The sequence below is a fragment of the Triplophysa dalaica genome, chromosome 21 (assembly GCF_015846415.1).
Source record: "Triplophysa dalaica isolate WHDGS20190420 chromosome 21, ASM1584641v1, whole genome shotgun sequence".
Lineage (NCBI taxonomy): Eukaryota > Metazoa > Chordata > Actinopteri > Cypriniformes > Nemacheilidae > Triplophysa > Triplophysa dalaica.
The window spans coordinates 10,840,200-10,861,084 of NC_079562.1; the positions used below are offsets into that span (position 1 = coordinate 10,840,200).

The 20,885-nt window shown below is 38.1% G+C and overlaps 2 protein-coding genes across 2 annotated transcripts; one reads left to right on the forward strand and one right to left on the reverse strand.

Annotated features, from left to right (window-relative positions):
• Positions 1–8,214: 8,214 nt before the first annotated feature.
• On the forward strand, positions 8,215–16,047 carry qrich1 (glutamine-rich 1). The gene is made up of 12 exons (XM_056735179.1): positions 8,215–8,440; positions 9,619–9,895; positions 9,982–10,062; positions 11,125–11,262; positions 11,356–12,048; positions 12,638–12,791; positions 14,120–14,274; positions 14,387–14,501; positions 14,580–14,688; positions 14,773–14,924; positions 15,036–15,126; positions 15,240–16,047. Exons 2-12 carry the CDS (start codon positions 9,647–9,649, stop codon positions 15,427–15,429), a joined length of 2,127 nt encoding a protein of 708 aa, XP_056591157.1. The 5' UTR covers positions 8,215–8,440; positions 9,619–9,646; the 3' UTR covers positions 15,430–16,047.
• A 572-nt stretch (positions 16,048–16,619) lies between these two features.
• Positions 16,620–18,799, reverse strand: rpusd4 (RNA pseudouridine synthase D4). Its single transcript, XM_056735180.1, has 7 exons — positions 18,553–18,799; positions 18,289–18,454; positions 18,010–18,214; positions 17,712–17,805; positions 17,380–17,530; positions 17,186–17,283; positions 16,620–16,966 (listed from the first exon to the last, which is right to left on the reverse strand). Exons 1-7 carry the CDS (start codon positions 18,742–18,744, stop codon positions 16,763–16,765), a joined length of 1,110 nt encoding a protein of 369 aa, XP_056591158.1. The 5' UTR covers positions 18,745–18,799; the 3' UTR covers positions 16,620–16,762.
• Between the last annotated feature and the right edge of the window lie 2,086 nt (positions 18,800–20,885).

A 20,885-nucleotide genomic window follows, 5' to 3' on the forward strand; every position in this document is an offset into this window, starting at 1 on the left:
ACCTTCAAATGCTTCCTTATTTTGGTTCCAAGAGGGTGGTGATGAGACAAAAATGGTACCTACTCCAAGCAAGTGAGCATAATGGAGGGCATGATCCATACACTCTAAAAAAAGGCTGGGTTAAAACAACCCAATTTGGGTTATTTTAACCCATCCATTTGGGTTAAATCTTTGACCCAACATGCTGGGTTGTTTCAACTATTACATTGCTGGTTTAAAGAAACCCAAAATGTTTGAAAATAATAATAAAAAAAATCACAGAATTACTTGAGGCAATAGTAAGAATCAAAAGTTTAAGTTTTATTAAGGATCGAAATACAAGACAAAAGGAATTCATAAAAACTTGCAATATTTTAATGCTCAATGAACAATAAAACGGCATATAAAACACTTCGATGCAATTTATGTTTATACATATTAAGAAAAATAAACATCAATAAATTACATAAGTTTAGATTTTAACATATACATAAAGTCGCACAAGAAAATATAAATAGTTCGACAACTTTACACTTCGAAACTCATAACGGTTTACAAAATACAATTAACAAAGTTGCACACGTAAAATGCTTTAGGGGAATTCCAGCATTATGGATGTGACAAAAACAATCAGAGAATGTATTTGTTACCAATATACTGAACCATTTATTTTTATTTTACTAAACCCTTGTTGATAGAACTGCACTAATATGAGAAAATATCAGTCTATGCACAAGTTTTCTATTTAAAAAAAGGAAATAAACAAGCGTTATGGATGTGAAAAAGGGACACTGTATTCGGGAGGCAACAAACTTTGTAGGATTTTTGTGAACTAAAATGTACAAACCTGAAGCAATAATACCTTAACTTGAAGAGAGATCTCACACAGGTAATTGAACCACCAAATGTTGATAAGGTGCATTTAGTGCAGTAAAATCTTTGGTAAAAACTTTTTTCATAGTATTGGTTGACATATGCAAGGAATGTATAAGTCTGTGAACTTTCCTCTTCATATAAACTCAATTTTTTTTAGCTTTAGTTCTTTCGGTTCTGTACTGCTTAACCTGACATATCCACGGAGCAGTCTTACTGAAGAGCATTCTTTTCCTGGGAGTTTGTAGACAACAGTGTGGTGTGCACTTTTGGAAGTGGATGTCCAGCAGGAGGGTTTCTTTATCAATTTGTTCATCTATAAAGAGACAAGAGAAGAATTTATGGAAACTTGCCTATCCAGAGCACGATGGATTATAATAAACATATAAAGAAGTACATTTACCTAAATAAAGTTTACATTTAAGCCTGGTATCAGGACATCCAAGTTCCAGTCTAATTTCCCCTGAATAGAATTAATCCATTCATATTAGCTGTTATTCTGCAACCTGTCAGTGGGGGGGTGTGATCTAGTACAGAAAGTGAAATACATTCTTAAAAAATAATATTATAAACGTTTACACAACTCTTAACTAATTCGACACACTCAGGAATACGTAGAAGAATAAAAAGACCAACAATTGTTCGTTCTATATACCCAAAATTAATTATATCGCACTAACGTTATAAGAGCCAGCGGCTATTCCCGAAGCAATAGAGCTGCTCTCACCGGAGCAACGACCCCTGATAGCCGGAAGCTCACACCTTCGACAGCGTCTTAACAAATTCTCAAAGAGGCGTAATGTTTATATATAAATCACTTATTTGAGTTCTTAACAATAACATTTTCGTCTAAAAGACTCTGTCACCGAACAGTAGTGGTATTTAAAAAAAAATGAGCTGGATGTTTGTTTTTTGACACGACGCTCTCGTGTCGACCTTAAACTAATATCAAGATGCGTAAGTTACTGAACTAAATGACTCACACGAGTCAGAGATTTCAAAGGGAAATGTTGACCGAAAAGGAAGTTTAAATGATTAAAAAGCTGTAAATTAGAACAACGTGGGCATAACGTTACAGACTAGTTAACAAAGCTAGATTGTAACGTTATACTTTTCAAACCTAATGCGAACAGCCGAATTTTGCATACTTTTGCATTTTTTTGATGTACAATAATAGTTGTATACATTAAAAACTCGTAAGACATACCTTTTATTCTCCGAATAACAGCTTTCCGAGATGAGGTGGATCAAAATGCCCGCGAAGGTAGAGTTTGTATGATGCGTCGAGGAGTGGGAGGGGTTTACTCTCTCAACTGTCACTCAATTGGACCCGACTGCTAACCCAGCGTTTGGGTTACTCAAAAAATGACCCAACACTGAGAAGATAACCCAACAAGATGACCCAACAGGCTCAACCCAGCTGTTGGGTTAAACAAATAACCCAGCATTTTTTAGAGTGTACTGTCACTGAGGTTAACATGTGAGGGGGGCAATGGTTGACCTCAAATAATTGGATACTTCAACAACTTACTTAAGAATAGTGTTCTTCAAGGCCTTTGGAATGAAGTGACTATCCAAAAACGTCTGAAATAACTTTGTACAAACGTATCCCAGTTGCACTAAACATTTAAACATTCCGTCAAAACTCTCCACTTCGGATCATCTGGACTTGATGCCTTGTGCGATTTAACTTTACGAAGCACTGTGACAACCTCTCTTTCCTGTATAATCATAGGCTGTGATCAGGTCGTGGTCATGGCTACATTACTCATAGTGATATCGGACAGATAATTTTCAAAACTAGAATAGAATGTATTAAGATTGTTTACCAAACACTGAATATAAAGAAAACTGTCAAATAATATGGGGACGTTCATTGTATTCAGGCCTTTCCATAAGTCTCTAACATTACTAGTTTTTAATTTCTCCTCCACATTATGTTTGTATTCTTTCTGTCCATCTTTTATTTTCCATCTAATGGATTTATTAAGCTCTTTTACTTTCTGTTGATCATTCTGTAGGAAAGCAATCTTGTTCATATTTAGGTATTGTTTTAGATCTTTGTTAATCCATGGTTTGTTATTTGGGTTAATCCTAAAGATTTGTCTGAAAACTTCCGAGACCGGATTGTATCAAGACACAGATTTGGGAAAGGGTACAGAAAAATGTCGGCAGCATTGAAGGTCCCAATGAGCACAGTGACCTCCATCATCTGTAAATGGAAGAAGTTTGGAACCAACAGGGCTCTTCCTAGAGCTGGCTCCCTGGCCAAACTGAACGATTGGGGGAGATGGGCCTTAGTCAGGGAGGTGACCAAGAACCCAATGGTCACTGACAGAGTTCCAGCATGTCTCTGTGGAGCGAGAAGAAACTTCCAGAAAAACAACCATCTCTGCAGCACTCCACCAATCAGGTCTGTATGGCAGAGGGGCCAGACAGAAGCCACTCCTCAGTAAAAGGCACATGACAGCTTCTCTGGAGTTTGCCAAAGGCACCTGAAGGACTCTCAGACCATGAGACAACAAAATCCTCTGGCCTGATGAAACAAATATTGAACTCTTTGTCTGGAGGAAACCGCTCATCACCTACAGTGAAGCATGGTGGTGGCAGGATCATGCTGTGGGGATGTTTTTCAGAGGCAGGAACTGGGAGACTAATCAGGATCTAGGAAAGATGCAGCAATGTACTTAGACATCCTCAATGAAAACCTGTTCCAGAGCGTTCTGGGGCGAAGTGTCATTGTCCTGTTGGAAGATGAACCTAAGCAAGTTTGCTGGTTGTTAACAAAAGCTGGTCTTTGTTCATTCTCTCATTATTATTTGTAAATGTTGTGCGAGTGTGTGTAGTGAACGGAGCAGGCATTGTGGAAGTGGCTTGATAAAGGTCAGTGTTTGTCTTTGCTGAAATTCGTCATCACTTTCAATATGTTGTGTTGGGTGGAACCCTAAATGTCCTCCAAGTCTAGTTTCTCTGCTCTGTCTGAAATTAATGTGTCTGTCTCTAACAGTCCACTAAAGGGCATTATAACTTTAATGCTCCACTGGAGTGCACTACCTTCCCCTTATTCCTCATTACAGTTTTTTGCAATTGCAATGACCATGTTTTAAGTTCACCTAACAAGTTTCCTAAACTCTTAACACACCAACACACACATAATTGGCAAAAAATTGTCATAGCAATTGTAAAAAACTGTAATGGAAAAGTTGGGCCAAATGGGCAAAAGCAAGTCTCTGTATAACCTATTGTCAACTCTTTCGTCAATTCAGCTTGCGGGACGAGATATGGAATGAGTTTGATTAAAAATATTAATTCCTTTGGAGTTTAGGTTGTTTTGGTCCAAGGATTGTGTTGATATTTAGCCATGTGGGGTAGCAGGTTGCACAAGAGGCCATCCTAAAAATGGAGTGAGGAGCCAAGCCATCATGTTCTGATAATTTCCACAAGCTGTCGAGACAAAGGGAGTTGGGACCTACCCCGTGACAAAACAGAATATATATAAAGGATTAAAACTACTATAAAAACCATTTTATCAAGGTGAAATTGTTAACCCAGTTAAAATCAGAGCAAACATGCAAGATATGCAGTATGTAGGTAGTGGAAAGAAAGGCTAACCTGAAAAACTAATTATATCTGGACCATAAAAGCAGAGGCGGAGCCAGAGGGGTGTCCTGGGTGCATCTCAAATTTTATTGGGCAGTTTAATGATGATTGACATCTCATTTCACCACAAAGAATAATGAAATTTCGCATATAAGGTTAGTTTTAAGACTAGGCATCGGGATTTTGTTTGCGGAAATCATTTTGAAAGTGAAGTCGCTGTATGAGTAAACATGAATGTTGGCGCTTTATAACACACAGATTTTATTAAAGAATTTAGTCTGTCTTATCATAACTAGTACTAGCCACAGATAGAGTCCTTGTCATTGGGGACTTTAACATCCATGTAGATAACGATACAGATGCCTTAGGAATGGCTTCAAAGACACTCTTAACTCCATGTGCGTTAGTTAACATGTGTAGTAATCATATTTTAGATTTAATACTGTTTTACGGTATAAATGTGGACGACGTTAAAATCCTTCAGTAGAGTGATCTCATTATCTGATATTATGTTTGCTTCACTGGCCTACGGCTGCAAATCAAACTCCTTGTTACAAATATGGTAGAACAATTACTTCAATAGTGTCAAATCTCTAGAATGAAAAATAACATTGAAAATTTTAACTCCACCTTCTTGGAAACCCTAGACACAGTTGCTCCTCTGCGTTTAAATGATATAAAAAATGGCAGCCCAACACCGTGGTATAAAGACCACACTCAGGCTCTAAAGAAAGCGGCCTGAAAAATGGAGCGCAAATTTAAGAAAACTAAATCAGAGGAATTTCGTACAGCATGGAAGGATAGTACTCGAGAATACAGGAAAGCCATAAAAACTAGATCCGCCTACTTTTCATCACCAATAGAAGAAAACCAGCACAACCCTAGGATTTTATTTAACACAGTGGCTAAATTAAGCAAAAATAAATCATCAGCGACTTCAGATTCTGAATATCAGCACAAGAGTGATGAATTTATGAACAACTTCACAAGTAAAATCCAAGATATTAGAGAAAAAATTATAACAATGCAACCAGAAGTGAAACCCGCTGAACAAACTATCTACAGCGCCCCTTAGGAGAAATTGCAATTATTTTCTACCGCAGATCACAATGAACTGTCTAAAATCATTAGATCATCTAAACAACATGCATGCTAGACCCTATACCTACAAAACTACTGAAAGAGATGCTCCCAGAAATTATAGATCCTTTTCTTAGTATTATTAACTCATCTTTGACACTAGGACATGTGCCTAAAGCAAATAGGGTGGCTGTTATAAGGCCCCTTGTAAAAAAAACCCAAGTCGACTCTAGAGAACTAGGGAATTACAGGCCTATATCGAATCCACCTTTTATATCTAAAGTTCTGAAAAAGTAGTTTCAACTCAATTATACTCCTTCCTTCAAAGGAATGAAGCATTAACTTTAAGATCTTGCTTATTACCTATAAAGCCCTACATCGTTTAGCTCCGCAGTATTTGAGTGGACTTCTATTGTGTTACAGTCCTTCACGTGCATTACACTCTCAGGCGTCCGGTCATTTGGTAATACCTAGAATTTCAAAATGATGTCCAGGCTGTAGATCCTTTTCCTATCTTGCGCCTAAACTTTTGTATAGTCTTCCCTGCACTGTCTGGGAGGCAGAAACACTCTGTCAGTTTGAATCTAGACTAAAGATCTTTTTGATCTTGCATACACTACACTTAAACCGGAACCAGAAATATATTTCCAACAACAACTGATGTTGTTGAATAAAAGAGTGCAGAACAGTACTCTACTCTCAGCCAGTCTTCTCTCATTGTTCCAAGGTTACCACAGCGAGCAGGATGCAGTTCATGCCCAGACCTGATGGCAGAGTCGAGAATGGGAAGCGGTGACCTGACAGGAGCTGAGATGATAGAGCTGGATAAGGAAGGACGCGGTGACTTGACACGACTTCACTACAAAATTTCAAATGCTATTAGATTATTGATGATAATCTTAAATCTATAATTTACCTTTTTAGTATCTTTTTTTTTTTTTTTTTTTAGCCTTGTTGTGCAAGCACTGTCGAGCTTGTGCAGAGGCAGCAGCTTTTGCTAAAGGGGAACTGCAATCCCCAGGTTGGGCCTTGGCATTCCTGAGGTTTTTTTTCTTGATTGGATTTTTGGGTTCCTCGCCAACGTTTGCAAACAGTTTTACACTATTTGCCTGGCCGGGGGGTATGCTTAGAATTCTCATTTTTAAGTTTGACATAATAAGTATTGCATATAGGAATTTATAGTCTGTTTAATATTTGACCTGTGTTTCTCTCCCCTTTTCTTTAATGTGTACTTTCACTGTGCATGCATGCGTGTCTGTGTGTTTGTTTGCGTGTGCTTGTCTGTGTTTCCGTCCGTGTGTCTATGTGTGTTAGTACGTGTGCATATTGTGTGTGTGGAGCGTTTGTATATGGGTATGACAGTCTTCTGTGTTTTCACCTTTTTTTTACAGGTATATAACTTTAATTGATTTGCTTATAGTCAATATGTCTAATGTACAGCTTCTTTGTAACAATGAAAATTGCAAAAAGCGCTATATAAATAAAGTCGAGTTCAGTTGAGTTGATGTCCTACTGTCCCTCTGCAGTAACGCATGACTGTCCTAAGCCCTGAACCTCAGTCCAAACAATATAGGTTACAAAGACCAAGAGCTGTGAAAAATAAGTAAAATTACATTTCATAAAATGTATAAAATTATATATCTCATATAAAAAATTAAAAAACATACAATTTTAGTTTTCAACAGGTCTTGGCAAATTTCTGTTGTTTCTGGTATCACAGATGTTTAAGGTAATCCCTTTAATGTAAGTGATTTAATTAAGAACATTAGTATTGTGGCATACCAATCTGTTTTGTTCACAAGACAACATGTGTTGATATAAAAAAGAAACGCAATTAAAAGTCCATAATAATAATAATTCTAAGGTTTGTCAAGTTGATGTCAGTAAAATGCATTTAATTTTGTTGTACATAGTTTTGTTTAAAATGTTTTATCTGTTTATATACTGTAAGAATGTTCAATTGTTTAAACAGTTGATCGTGTTAAGTTTAAACATGAAATATATGCTATTTTAATTATGTATTGCCAATGTTACTATAATTTGTCATGTTATGTAAAATAATAAATAGCTCGTAAATAATGTTACATTTATCCAAATTACAAGACCGGGTCATTTTGGGGTTAAGAGACAGACCGTGGGAATTAACTCTTTATGATCTCATAACAGTTGCACAATTAATAGATGTACAGCATATCTCTCCCGGTCCACCTTAAGAGCTCAGTCAGTCAGTCTTTTGCAGAGCGATCAGGGGGAGGCCCTCACAGACACATGCTTGGCGCTTTAAGGCGGACTGGGGTGAATGAAGCTCTGCTTAAAGGCACAAGCACGCTGAAATGACCAACGCTGAATGACAACTTAAACGTTTACCTTGTTCAGTAATGTGAATTGTTATACGTGAATCACTGCGGAAGTATTAAATACTTTCTGTATCTAACTGAAATATGTTAAATCTACGTATATTAATAAGTCCAAACCTACATGATCTATAACAAATTGATTGGCAAAGTGTATGGAAAAGGCATTTCAATAAATTACTTATACATAAATAAATGTAAAAATGATAAATATTGTTTTGGGACGCTTATTAAGTGTCATCTTTATGCAAAGGTATAGAAGTGAACTAGTGCATATACATTCGGTGGGTGCGCGTAACCGAGCCATCTGCAGAGAGCTCCGCGTTCATGGCATTCTGAATGTGCTCGCGGCAGTAGTTGAGCCGGAAGGGGGAGCTGCGATTCCGTCCCCGCCTTCACCCGACACGGCGCTCACGCTACAGGACAGCCCGGGGTCTAGCACTGTCAGAGCAGGCCTACTTCCGTCAGCTCTACCGAAAACACAGTTATTAAAAAACAATATTTTACAGCCATCCGAACCGTTCAATCAGCGTGTTCGTGTTTTTCCCAATACGGTAGGATATGTTTGCACGCGGTTGGGTGATCGAGGCTGCGCTTTATCGGTTGGATTTATGTGTGTGGTAGAATAAGCACACGTCACGGCATAAATCATACTTAAATTTGTAACAGGCGTTTGAGCACAAAAATAACGACTTTTCTACGAGCAAACCGGGTTTACGTGTGCACGGCGAAATTTTGTGTGGTTTTTGTTTTTGAACGGCGTGTTTTGGCGGAAATTGCTTCGGCTTTTATTTAAGGTAGCATGGAAAGATGCGCGGCTATGTTAGCATTCGAGCTCATATTAGCTACAAAACTGCTCGCACGGATACACGTTCACTGTTTGAGCAAGAATTAATTCAGTTCAGTAGAAGAATAAAGCTATATTTTAGGGCTCAATGCAAGTGATAGTCTGCATCTTATGATATGGGGTTTGTGTTTGATAAAGGTTAGCGCGTTAGCTTTGATGCTAACATTTTTTCGTTGCAAAGCATTGAGTGTGATTCACTATGGGCAAAACTGGTTCAGATTTTGGTTACACATCTGTAGTCCGTATAGTTTATCTGTGTACTGTTTGATAACTCATTGTAAGGTTTGCTTCGTGTTTAGGACCATCATTGCATTTTAGTAACGTTAGCTTTGCTTGAAGGGTCCAAAGTCCAGAAGGGTTAGAAGCTGTATCTCAGTGAATCCTCTTTGCACATACACACATTTCGATTCATGTGTACTTAATCGCTAGAAAAAAACAAACCACGTGCAAAGCCCAGTTTGTAACATTATTTGCGTGCTGCAAAGGGTGGATACAGGTTTTACAGTTATCTTATATTGTCTACTGGTGCTCTATCTGAAATAAGATCTTCTGCATAATGCAGAGATGCATTAAATGGCTTTTTATGATGACTTTAAGCCTATGCAGGATTTACAGTAACGTTAAAGGTTTTATACATTTTCATTTATACATGTAGATTCTTGACTGATTTGTTAGTCTAGTTGTTTGAGTCTGTATTTGATAAGCTATATACCATGGCGGTCAAAAATCCTCTGATTTATATGTAGGCTAGATATATATTAATTTGCAAAACAAATTTTAGCATAAGTCATTAAAACAGAACATCTTTATGATCATGTGAAACATCATATCATTGTGTGTACCAGTTGTGTGATATGTTAATAGTGTAATTTCCATGTGTTCCAGGCTCTAGTACAGGGTGGACTGACCTGTCATGAATGAGCCCATTGAAGGCGGTGCGATCTCGTTCGACGAGTATGTGCGGCAAAAAGCACGCACCGTACCTCAGCACCGCATGAAAGAGTTTCTGGAGTCGCTTGCTACCAAAGGCCCTGAGGTTCTGCAGGAGTTTAGTCAGCAGACCACTGGCACCACCACAACTATGGTTTACCAGCAGGGTTCCAACTGTATCTATACAGACAGCACTGAGGTGGCAGGGTCATTGCTTGAGTTAGCATGTCCGGTAGGGCAGAGAGTCACTTTCTAGTTTATTTTTCCTTTTATTAGTTGGAAGCCACTAACAGTATCTTCTGTTTGATCTTTGAGCAGGTGCAGGTGACATCTACACAGATCTCGCCACAGCTGGCTGCAGCTGTACACCAAGCATCTGAACAGCAGATCCAAGTACAGGTCTGACTCTTGCTTTTCTATTTACGCTTCTCTGATGTACAGAACAGTTTTATAACATTAACAGCTCAGCACTTACTGACCACCTTTAGTACAGATCAAACCTATTTAAGGGGATGTATCTTTGAGATATTTAATGAAAAAAAATCAGATTTTTGAAAATTGATGTTGTGTGAGATTGTCTTTGCCACTGGCATTTACAGTGGATCAGCTGCTTTGGAAGTTAAATCAAGACAGGCTTTTTGTAGCAGTCATGTTTCCCATCTCTGTCCTCAAAAGACTTATTGGGAATCATGAAGAAAACAAAAAACAAATTGATGCTTAAAGCCAAGTGGCGGACATTTATATCTTCTGAATTGAATATAAACCTCTCTTATTTAATTTAGAAAGTAGATCATGGTTTCTGGCATGGTGTCTGGTGTCGTCTCTCGTAATGATCTTTCAGCAATTGCCGTCATTAAACTGACTGCTTTGTCTTTTGTAGGCTTTTTAAAAGTGTATTTAGTATCTTTTCTCCACAGAACAAAGTTAGTTAGTTAGTATTATATTTTTGATGTATAAATTATATTTATAGTAAGAAAAGTAGTAAAATTTTTAAAGGGGAGTTTTGTAGACATAAAAATTATTCTGAGCTTTCCCACAGCAGAGTTGTAGTTTTGTTTTATTTACAGTTTCAATTTGCTATTTTTTAGTTTTCATGTTAATGAAAAAATTGTTACAAATTGTACAGAAATTATTATTTGTGTATTTGTATATTGCTTTACAAGTATAATTTTCCTATTAGATTTGTTTTGATTTATTTGCAGTTAATAATTTAGTGGATCAACTTTTTGCAACTTTAGTGCCTTAACTTCTTTCAGGGTATTTAAAATTTTCATTTAGTCATTTTTTATTTATTTAGGGGGATATTTGATTTAAATTAACAGATATATTTTAGTAAACTGTATAATCCTTGGCCCACAGAGGAACTGTGTTTAACCATGTGAAATCTAAAAATGTTTCTTCATAACGAAAAATGTACTCATGGAAAGATGTTTTAAATATCTCTCCGTCTCCTACCGGCAGGTTCAGATTCAGGGGGAACAGGGTCAAACAGTTGGCCAGGTACTTCACGTAGCCTCACCTACCCAACAGCTCCTACAAGGGGTTGCCGCAACACAGCTGGTACAGCAGGCAGATCTTACAGAAGAACAGCAGCAGCAGGTAATGCTCATACAGCAGTATATGCAAAACTAGTCATATTTTACAGTTGATTAGTTCTAGAGAAATCTACAAAAGGTTTCTTTGTTATCGCAGATTCAGACCCAGATGGTTCAGCAGATTCAGATCCAGACGGTCGAGGCCCTGTCACCTTCTCAGCAACAGGGCTCCCCGAGAGAGGTGGACAGAAGATCTGGGGTGTCACCTGCTGTCCTTCAGCCTGCTAAGAAGCGCAAGGTGGACTTGCCTACTGTTGTCTCCTACTCTCTGCCTCAAGGACAACAGCTCGCTACTGTACTAGCCATCCCACAGGGTCAACAGCAAGGTTACCTGTCACTCCGACCAGACCTGCTAACCGTCGATAGTACCCACCTGTACAGTACCACCGGTACCATCACAGGGCCAGCGGGTGAGACATGGACCATCCCCGTGTACTCTGCTCCACAGCAGCAAGGCGTGGCCCACATCGCCATCCCTCAGGAGGCCTATAGCACCGTGCAAGTGCAGGCCTCACATACCGCACTGGATAAAGACAAAGATAAGATGATAGCTGGTATATCTCAGGCCGGGGCAGTGGCAGTCCCGATGTCTGGCTCAGGAGTGACCACGCAGGAGGAAGTTGTACATTCGCTGTTCCCTGCACAGTTTATGAATGGAAATATTCACATCCCTGTAGCAGTGCAGACTGTGGGGGGTGCTTACTCAGGGACTACACAGGCCCTGCACATATGGGATCCGCAGCAACACATACAGGATTCAGAGGCTCAGGAACAACAGCTCCACCTGCAGGTTAGCATGAATATTAAATAATCTAAACATACTAAACAAACTTTATTAACATGGTTGCGTGTATGGAAATAATGAAAGCAGAGAGATTTTTTTTTCTTGCACATCTGCATTGATTAAACACTGGTAACAATCATTACATTAATCATTAATAATTACATCTTTTCAAGAATTTACAATTTCAGTTTTTCAAGAAACCAGTCATTGTATGGCTCCAAATAATATCATATTGATTTATATAAGTGCATATTTTATATTTAAAAATATATATATTTTCTGGTTTCATGTACTGGGAAAGGAAAATGATTGGAAGATTATATATGAAATTATGCCAGCATTTATTTACCATCATGTTGTTTTAAACTCCGCTTTATAAATGCATAAATCACACATTTTCTATATATTTTTTTCTTGATGGCACTAGGTTTTATTGACTTTTGTTATTTATTCTAAGACTTGTGTTGCAGAGAAGTCGTCATATTGGTTTAGAAGAATTTGATGTAAATAAGTTTTTTCTCAACAGGTGAACGGGTGTATTTTAAGGTGAAATACATTATTATTTGTGTCATTTATGTTTTGTTGTGTTGCTCAGACAGAGGTGGAGCCACAGGTGGAACCTCCCCCTGAGCTCATTCTGCCCAACACACTGAAGCCTGAGGAGGGGCTGGAGGTTTGGAGGCTTTGGGTTCAGCGCAAAAATGCAGAGCTGGATAAAAATGAACAAAATAAGCTGGCACCTATTGGACGTGAGTTTGTGTTCTATAAATGCTCTGTTAACTATGATGTATCTCTTTATTTGTGCTAATAATTCTTGAAAATCTTCAAGTTTCCAGCAGCGACGTCGCTAGACCTAAAGCTCTACTGGGGCACAGGTCCCCATTACTTTCTCTATCCCTATTTTTCTTAAAATCCTGCTGTGTGCAAGAAATGTGCAACACAATGTACTAAACAAACTTCCCCTTCCTTAATCCACTATTCCTACAGTGCAACAATACTGGGGAAGGTAAACGGTATGTATTTGAAAATATTAAAGAATTTTCAACATACTTAACAAACTTTATTAACATGGTTGCATGTATGGAAATAATGAAAGCAGAGAGTTTTTTTTTCGTGCACATCTGCATTGATTACACATTGATAACAATCAATAATTACACATTTTCAATAATTTATAATTACAGTATTTCAAGAAACCAGTCATTGTATGGCTCCAAATAGTATTAAGAGCATATTTTATCTTTGAATAATATATATATATATATATTCTGGTTTCACAGCCAAGCCCAAACAAAGTTGGTTAATTTTAACCAACTGTTCTGCATTAAACTGTACTGCCTATAATTGCACAGTTATCTCAGCCATAGTTACTGCTAACTTTTTATTTTGTGACCTAAACTAGATCTAGTAAATTAAATAATAATTTAATTTCTGCAAGCACAGAACACAAATGTTTTTCTAAGCAACATTGCAATTTTTTAGACTTGACAAAAAGGTTATCCTGAGACATTTTTCCTCGACATCCCCAGCCAGTCAGGTGTCAGACATTACAGTAGTTTTTTTATCAAGTCTTACCTCCCCCAAACTCATCCTCTCCTTACAGCTACCATTTACCTGCTTTGTACAAACAAATTCTAATGTCTCTCTACATGGGCCATTAATGATCGAGTCAAAAAAAGATGATCTATTAGATTATATGATTATTTAGAAACTTACTTTAGTTTTGTCATGTTTTCATAGGCTACATCAGTCGCGTGTTGTCATCTCTGCGTGCCTATGTGCGCACTGCGCAGCTGCGTACTTTGGTTATTAAAGGAAAACACACACGTGCACGGACAGTGATTTCTGCACGAAAATACAGCACGACTTTGTGTTTTTCGGACCGGTTAAAGTGCGTTGCGTATAGATCAGTTTTGCAGCGATTATCAATGTAAATGATTACACTGACAAATAAAGTAAATTGTTAAAACTTGAAATTTATACTTGGGAACAGCAGATTTCAGAGTAAAAGGGTTGTAGCAAAAAACCCTGATTTTCAGAGATGTTTAAGTGCTGCAAATTGAATCTGTTTTTGCAGGTCGGCAGCCACTGCGGTTTCAGGACGATTTGGTGTCGAGTTCAGTGGGCGAGCTCAATTTGGCTCTGTCCCTGATGACCCATGAGTCTCGGGGCCTGGAGGGGGAGCCATTTGAACCTGACTCGCTCTATTACGTGTTTTTATGTATACAGAAAGTATGTCCCGCGTCTGATGCACACTGTCATTTATTATCACTAATTCTATAAAATAATCAATTCAGAATATATGTATTGAAATGGCTAATTTTATTTTTCCCATTTTGGTTAGTACTTGTTTGAGAACAACAGGGTAGACGACATCTTCTCAGATCAGTACTACGGCCGGTTTTGTCAGTGTTTACACAAAATCCTGGAGGAGTGGAGACCCAGTATTCATCCTCTCGGTAAGGAACATTTGTGTTGAAAATGGTATCCTTTGAATCTTATGATTGTAGGGTAATTGTTTATTTGATGTCCTGCAGGCTACATTATTCCAAGTCATGTGACTGAAGAGATGCTGTGGGAGTGTAAGCAGCTTGGAGCTCATTCTCCATCCACTTTACTTACTACACTCATGTACTTCAACACCAAGTGAGTCTCCGTGTCTTGTTCTTTGTCCTGCTGTCCAAAGAAAAGGCAGTGATTGCTGAGTGGTTAAACGTATTCTCTATACAGGTATTTCCACCTGACAACAGTAGAGCAGCATATGAAAGTGGCCTTCTCCAAAGTGCTCAGACACACCAAGAAGAACCCCACCAACCCAAAAGACAAGAGCACCAGCATCCGATACCTGAAAGGAGTTGGGCCCCACCATGTTGGGCAGAAAGGTAAGGAGGAAACATTAAGGAATGGTGTCAAAATGTACTTGACACTGATTGCTGATCACAATTAAACTAGTTAGATATAAACATTAAAAACATTTGATTTTTGTTTTATAGTCACAGATGACATGTATGCAGAGCAAGCTGAGGACCCAGAGAACCCACTGCGATGCCCTATTAAACTCTATGACTTTTACCTCTTTAAATGGTAAGCCACTTCTTATCACATGCTAGTACATTATGCATATATGTATATGTGTGTGTGTATATATTTATATATATACCGCTTTTGTTTAGCCTCTTTCTGATTTTGCTTTTTAGCCCTCAGACTGCCAAAGGTCGTAATGACACGTATTACCTAACACCAGAGCCCGTCGTAGCACCTAACAGCCCTATTTGGTACTCCACTCAGCCAATCACGAGCGAGCAACTGGAGCACATGCTCACACGTATCATGGTGGTGCGGGAAATCCAGGAGATAATCTCCATTGCGCAGGCCAGCGTACACTGAGAGAAGATGGGGAAAACAAAGCAAGATTAAATGAGAGAAAGCCCCTTTTCCCTTTTCATTTCTCTTCTCAAAGAGACTAAATCAAGTTGCCTCTGCAGTGTCTCCTTATAATTATTACAGAGGGAACAAAGAGGTTTTCAATGAACTGGACACTCAAGCCTTTTTTTTTAGATACAGAAGCCTATTTCTATGTTCACCTATTGTCCATTGAATCGTATTGGCACGGATCTCCTGTTGTGTGCATTTTCTCTCTTTGCCATGTTACGCTCCATCCCCCATACTGATGCGGTCTCTCTTGTTCGCACTTTTTTTTTTTTTTGAATAAGACATGAACTGAATGGATCTCAAGCTCATTTATTGAATTGGGCTTGAAAACCATGTGATGGTCACTTGTACACACTTCAACAAACATGTAACACAACCCTCGCTCACCCCCAGGAGCTTTCAGTAGCCCACATACCTGAGGAGTGTATAACACATGAGGATGTTTTGGTTCTGTTTTTATTTTTCTATATAAAACCATACATGCATCTATGGTAATCTGATATGTATTGATATTATAGTGGGGCTAGAGAATTGAAGCCTGTGTTTTCAAACATGCCTTTTTGTACAGTGAGATTTCTGCACTGGCATTTGTGTTTTTCTTTACTTCTTCAGGACGGTTCCTTTACACAGATCTTAAAGCAGTGGTTCTCAACTCTGGCCCGCGAGTTCCCTTTTTTTAATCAGAGTTTAGCCCCAACTCTGATTAAACACCTGAAGATGCTAATCAGCGACTTTATGAACAGACGCATTCAATTTAATGTTGGGCTGCGCAGATTGTTTGGCATATCCCATTAAAGTACCGCGAGAGTAATCGGAGCAATCTGCACTTGAATGGCGGTACATAAAACTCATAATCTGATAGATTTAAACGCGTCTATTCATAAAGAATCTCATTAGCTTGTTCAGGTGTTTTATATCAGAGTTGGGGCTAAACTCAAGGGGAAAATGGATCTTGCGGGCCAGAGTTGAGAACCACTGTCTTAAAGCATTCAAACACACACTGGGCCTTGTTTGTTCATCTTGAGTTTAATACATTTCTAGGTAAATCGTTTATGAAACCATTTTGTAAATTGTAAGTGTCGCAGTCAATTCAAGAGTGGTTTTATGAACGATTTGCAAAACAAAATCATTGTCCGCTAATAAAACATTTCCAGTTTTCCTTTTAATTAAAGTTGTAACACTTTACACAATGCCATAAAAAAATTATCTATAAATATCCTTTATTTGCAACATTAAAGCAGTTCCTCTTAACCTCAATGCAGCTGATCTTGAACATTTAGTTGAGTGATCAGTCACATTCCTTTCCTGGTAGTGGGATCTGTAGTTTCTTCAAAGCATTGGTGAAATATTTTGGAAGAGGACAGGACACTGTGATTTCATGATGACCTTTGACCCCTTGCAAGACAATCCTTCGGGAGTGGAGGTGAAGCGGGAGATATCGGGTTTTACTCTGTACCAGATCCAGCCGTCGCAGCGCACTCTCTGGCAGCTTCTGTAATCAGAAATGTGAGACGTGCGCTCAGTCTTCAAACGTAACTACGAGTCATGTCTCAGGAAAACACTACACCACGAAGCATGCCATTTTGTAAACTAAACAAATGTTTTTGGTAAAAATCTGAAGATCTTGAATTATGAACCTAGGGAGTTATCTGTAACCTGTAAAATATATTTAAGTAAAGCTTGATATGAAGTTGTGTCATATTTATCATACCTGAGGTGCTAGTTTATTCCAGTTAGCATATTTATGATCTCCCAGAATGGGACAGGCCAAAGCAAGGGCCATGTGCACTCGAAGTTGGTGTTTTACTCCTGAAACAAATTTGATAAACGATCAGGTCAGAGTTCTGAATAACAATATTCTTGGATTCAACTCTGGTATGGTTTTCCCATAATATTATTCAGTACCTGTGACAGGCCGCAGTTCCACCAAGCTGCAGCCATTGGTGCTGTCTAAAACTCGATACTGTGTGACTGCACTCTCTGCTTGTCGATGAGCTCTTACCCTGGTCACTCCATCTCCGCCTTCACATACTCTGAACAATGGGCTTAGACCCATCTAAGAAAAATGACCATTACATTTTAGAATATTTCAATAAAGAAACTATAAGGGTTAGAAATTAAGAGAAGATAGATATTTAATTAGATCATATATTCCTTTATTTATTTTCCTATATTTTTTATGTTACATTTAAGCAGCTCCATAGGTGACCATCATTGTACATAAAATGTTCAGGTACCTTAAAGTGCGGCTGAGGTCCCATAACTTCCTTCTCTATTATGGGAATATCTATCACACCTTCAGATGGGACAGGCACGCCCACAGTAATCACTCTTAGTGAGACAAATAAAAACAGGATTGGGATTATGGGTTATAGTATGGGAGTCTGTTCACAATAAGTTTTCGTTTGTAAATTTAAGTAAAAGATTATGTTATTGTACTGTGACCCACTACATTCTCCTAGATCAGTTTAGAGAATAGAAATGCAATTACCCATACATGCAATACAGTCATCGAGGACTAAAGTTTTAACTTACAAGTATTTTCTTTGTATTTGATGTGATCTGATGAGTGTGTGCACATGTTCAGCAGCTTCCTTTGTTTTCGCCAAAATCAAAACTCCGGTACTATCTTTCTCCAGATTGTGACAGATGTGAAAATTTGATCCTGCTTGCATGTCATCGGTTATTTTAGCAAGCAAAGGCAGACATTCCGCAATGCTGTTCCTGATACCATCTACACCTGAGAATGAATGCAGAGTTAATGTATTTAAAATTCATATTATTAGATATATAACTATGAGCTGTCAAACCTACTATGAACAGGCACGCCAAAGGGTTTATTTACGACTAGTATGTTTTGGTCTTGATAAAGGATGCTCCTGTAAAGTGCCTTAGCAAATACACTAGGGTGCACAGACTGTAGTTGTTGCGTGAACTGTTGGAGTTCTTTTACTCTCGTCTGTAAAGGCGACACCGGAACCTTTGAAATGGAAACAAGAAAAACGGGACATTGAACGTGTTGCACTTACAGTAATAACAGTAAACAGGCAAATGTTTCAAAAAGCATACTCGGCCGACCTCTTTTTTGATAACTGTCTGTTTCTGTTTCTCACTCCGAAGTTTTCTCGCGATGTCTGCTGCTTTCAATCCTACTTTTTGGTCAGAATTCGCTGTTTTTGCAGTTGACGCTGTGACATACGCTCTCCTGAATATCATGAGAGACATCTCACATGGGTGTCGCATTTTTACCAATAACTGTTCAAACGTCATTACCCTTCCAAAAACCTTTACACCAAAATTTGAAGAACGAAAATGAACGCATGATACAAAATATTTCAAAATAAAAGTCTTTGAGAATCTTAAAAACTTGAGCGTTTGGCCCCCATCAACCGGAAGTTACGATCGTTTTTACTTCCGTATTTTGACACGTTTCCAGTGAAAATTATTATTTTATTAACTAAGTTTAACATACAGAAACTATTGAGGTCAATATTGAGATTTAGACTTAACAAAAGTCATAACCATGCAAGAAAGAATGACCGTAACAAAAAACAAACAACAACAAAGAAGGAACAAATAAACACAAAATTTAATAACTTATCACAGCCAGACATTGAGAGCAAATTTTGAGTGATTTTTAGTTTTTTATAGATACAAAATAAAGCCATTAAAATCCACAACAAAAAAAGATTGTAGATTTTTAGCACCAAATTTAAATTTGTTTTCAATATTTTGCATATACTTGTTAAGGATGCTGTTACAGGGATAACATATATGTAACAATTTAAATGTGATTTCCTTTATCTAGTTTGTTAATACACATTTGTGTGGAAGAGACTATTTGACATGTATGCATTTGGAAGATGCTTCAATCCAAAGCAATTTACATTGCGTTTTACTATAATCCAATAGAAGTACGCTAAGAAATGCAGTGCAACACAAAAAACAAGACTTCGCAATGAGTGAGAGTACAAACCAGGCTTATATGGACAGGGGTAATGAGATAATTACACACAGGTGATAATGATCAGTGTGCAGTGAGTCCGAGCAATGGGTTTTGGGAAGTGTAATGTGCAATGACAGTCCGGGTGAGGAGGGGAGTGCCCTCTAGTGGATTCGAGAGGGCACTCCCCCTGGTGACTGTGACAATGTCCTGCATTGAACGTGCTAAGATCATTTAAGAAATCTTTGGTGAAATTACGCGCTCACGGTAAAACCCTGGGGTTATAATCCTTTGGTGTCATTTGAAAATGAATTGTAACCATTGTTCCCTCAGAAGTTCTTCCTTTGGTAGTTTAAATAAGACGCACTTAATTTCACAACGTAGAACACAGGTTTTAGAAGGCACACGCATCACGAACGAGCGACAGTGTTTTGGGGGAGGAGAGTTAAGTTTTCGCGCCAGTCTCGGTAAAACGTAGGCGGGGACTATATCTAGTGACGTAGATACGCGACGGTAATAGTTCACGTCTCGTTTGCGTGATTCAGAGTTGAGTCGACTCCCTTTTTTACAAGCCAATAACTTCGTTATTTATTCACCTTCGGGGTTACAACTTGGCAGACTGCTTACTTTCAAACACGGCAACATAACACACTGGATGAAATGTAATTTTCATGATCTAATGCTACTTACTCATTAAATGTTTGCTCTGTTCTTCGAGTTACGTTAAGAAAGTCTCTAAGGATTGTTGCGACAACACTACTTCGACCAACCGGACGTGGCTCATGCATATAACTGTAGCTTGGTGGAATAGACTCATTTCAACCGAAACAATAATTTGACTTATCCCAGGTTTCAGTAAGGCAGAGTATATCAATCATTTCATTTACAATAACTGTAAATGAAGTGATCTAATAAGTAGCCCGAACTTTAGGAGTTGGTTTTGCTCATTAATTATATTGTCTTTAGGTTAAATCACGATAAGGTTTTTTCTCTGACTTTAACATAAATTGTTATTTAGTTGTATCATTCAGGTCTATGATACAGTCTATGCATTTGGAAGCAGTACCATTTTTAGCAGTTGAGAGACAGGAACACAGAATATGGATAAAGTTTGTATTTAATAGGGAAATGGTGCGTAGCGTCTTTGAGATGTTGTCAGACAGGAGTTCCGCTCCAATGTTGTTTTTAAAGTAAACACATCATTTGTTTATTCATGTCACTGACACCATCTGGTAACGTTAGTCCAAACTATTGTAGTCTATCTGTCCTTACAGGTTTCTTCCCACCTCTTTCTCGTTTTCGATTTCAAGATGGAAGAGGGGTGAAATCAGTCTATTAGACTGCTACTTGCCTTATCAGTGAGAACTTATTAATTTTCTTTCTTACTCCCTTACTATTTATGTTCTAAAGTAGAAGAGGAGACCTCTAACAAAGACAGAAGACATAAGAACAGGATCATTATTGAAGA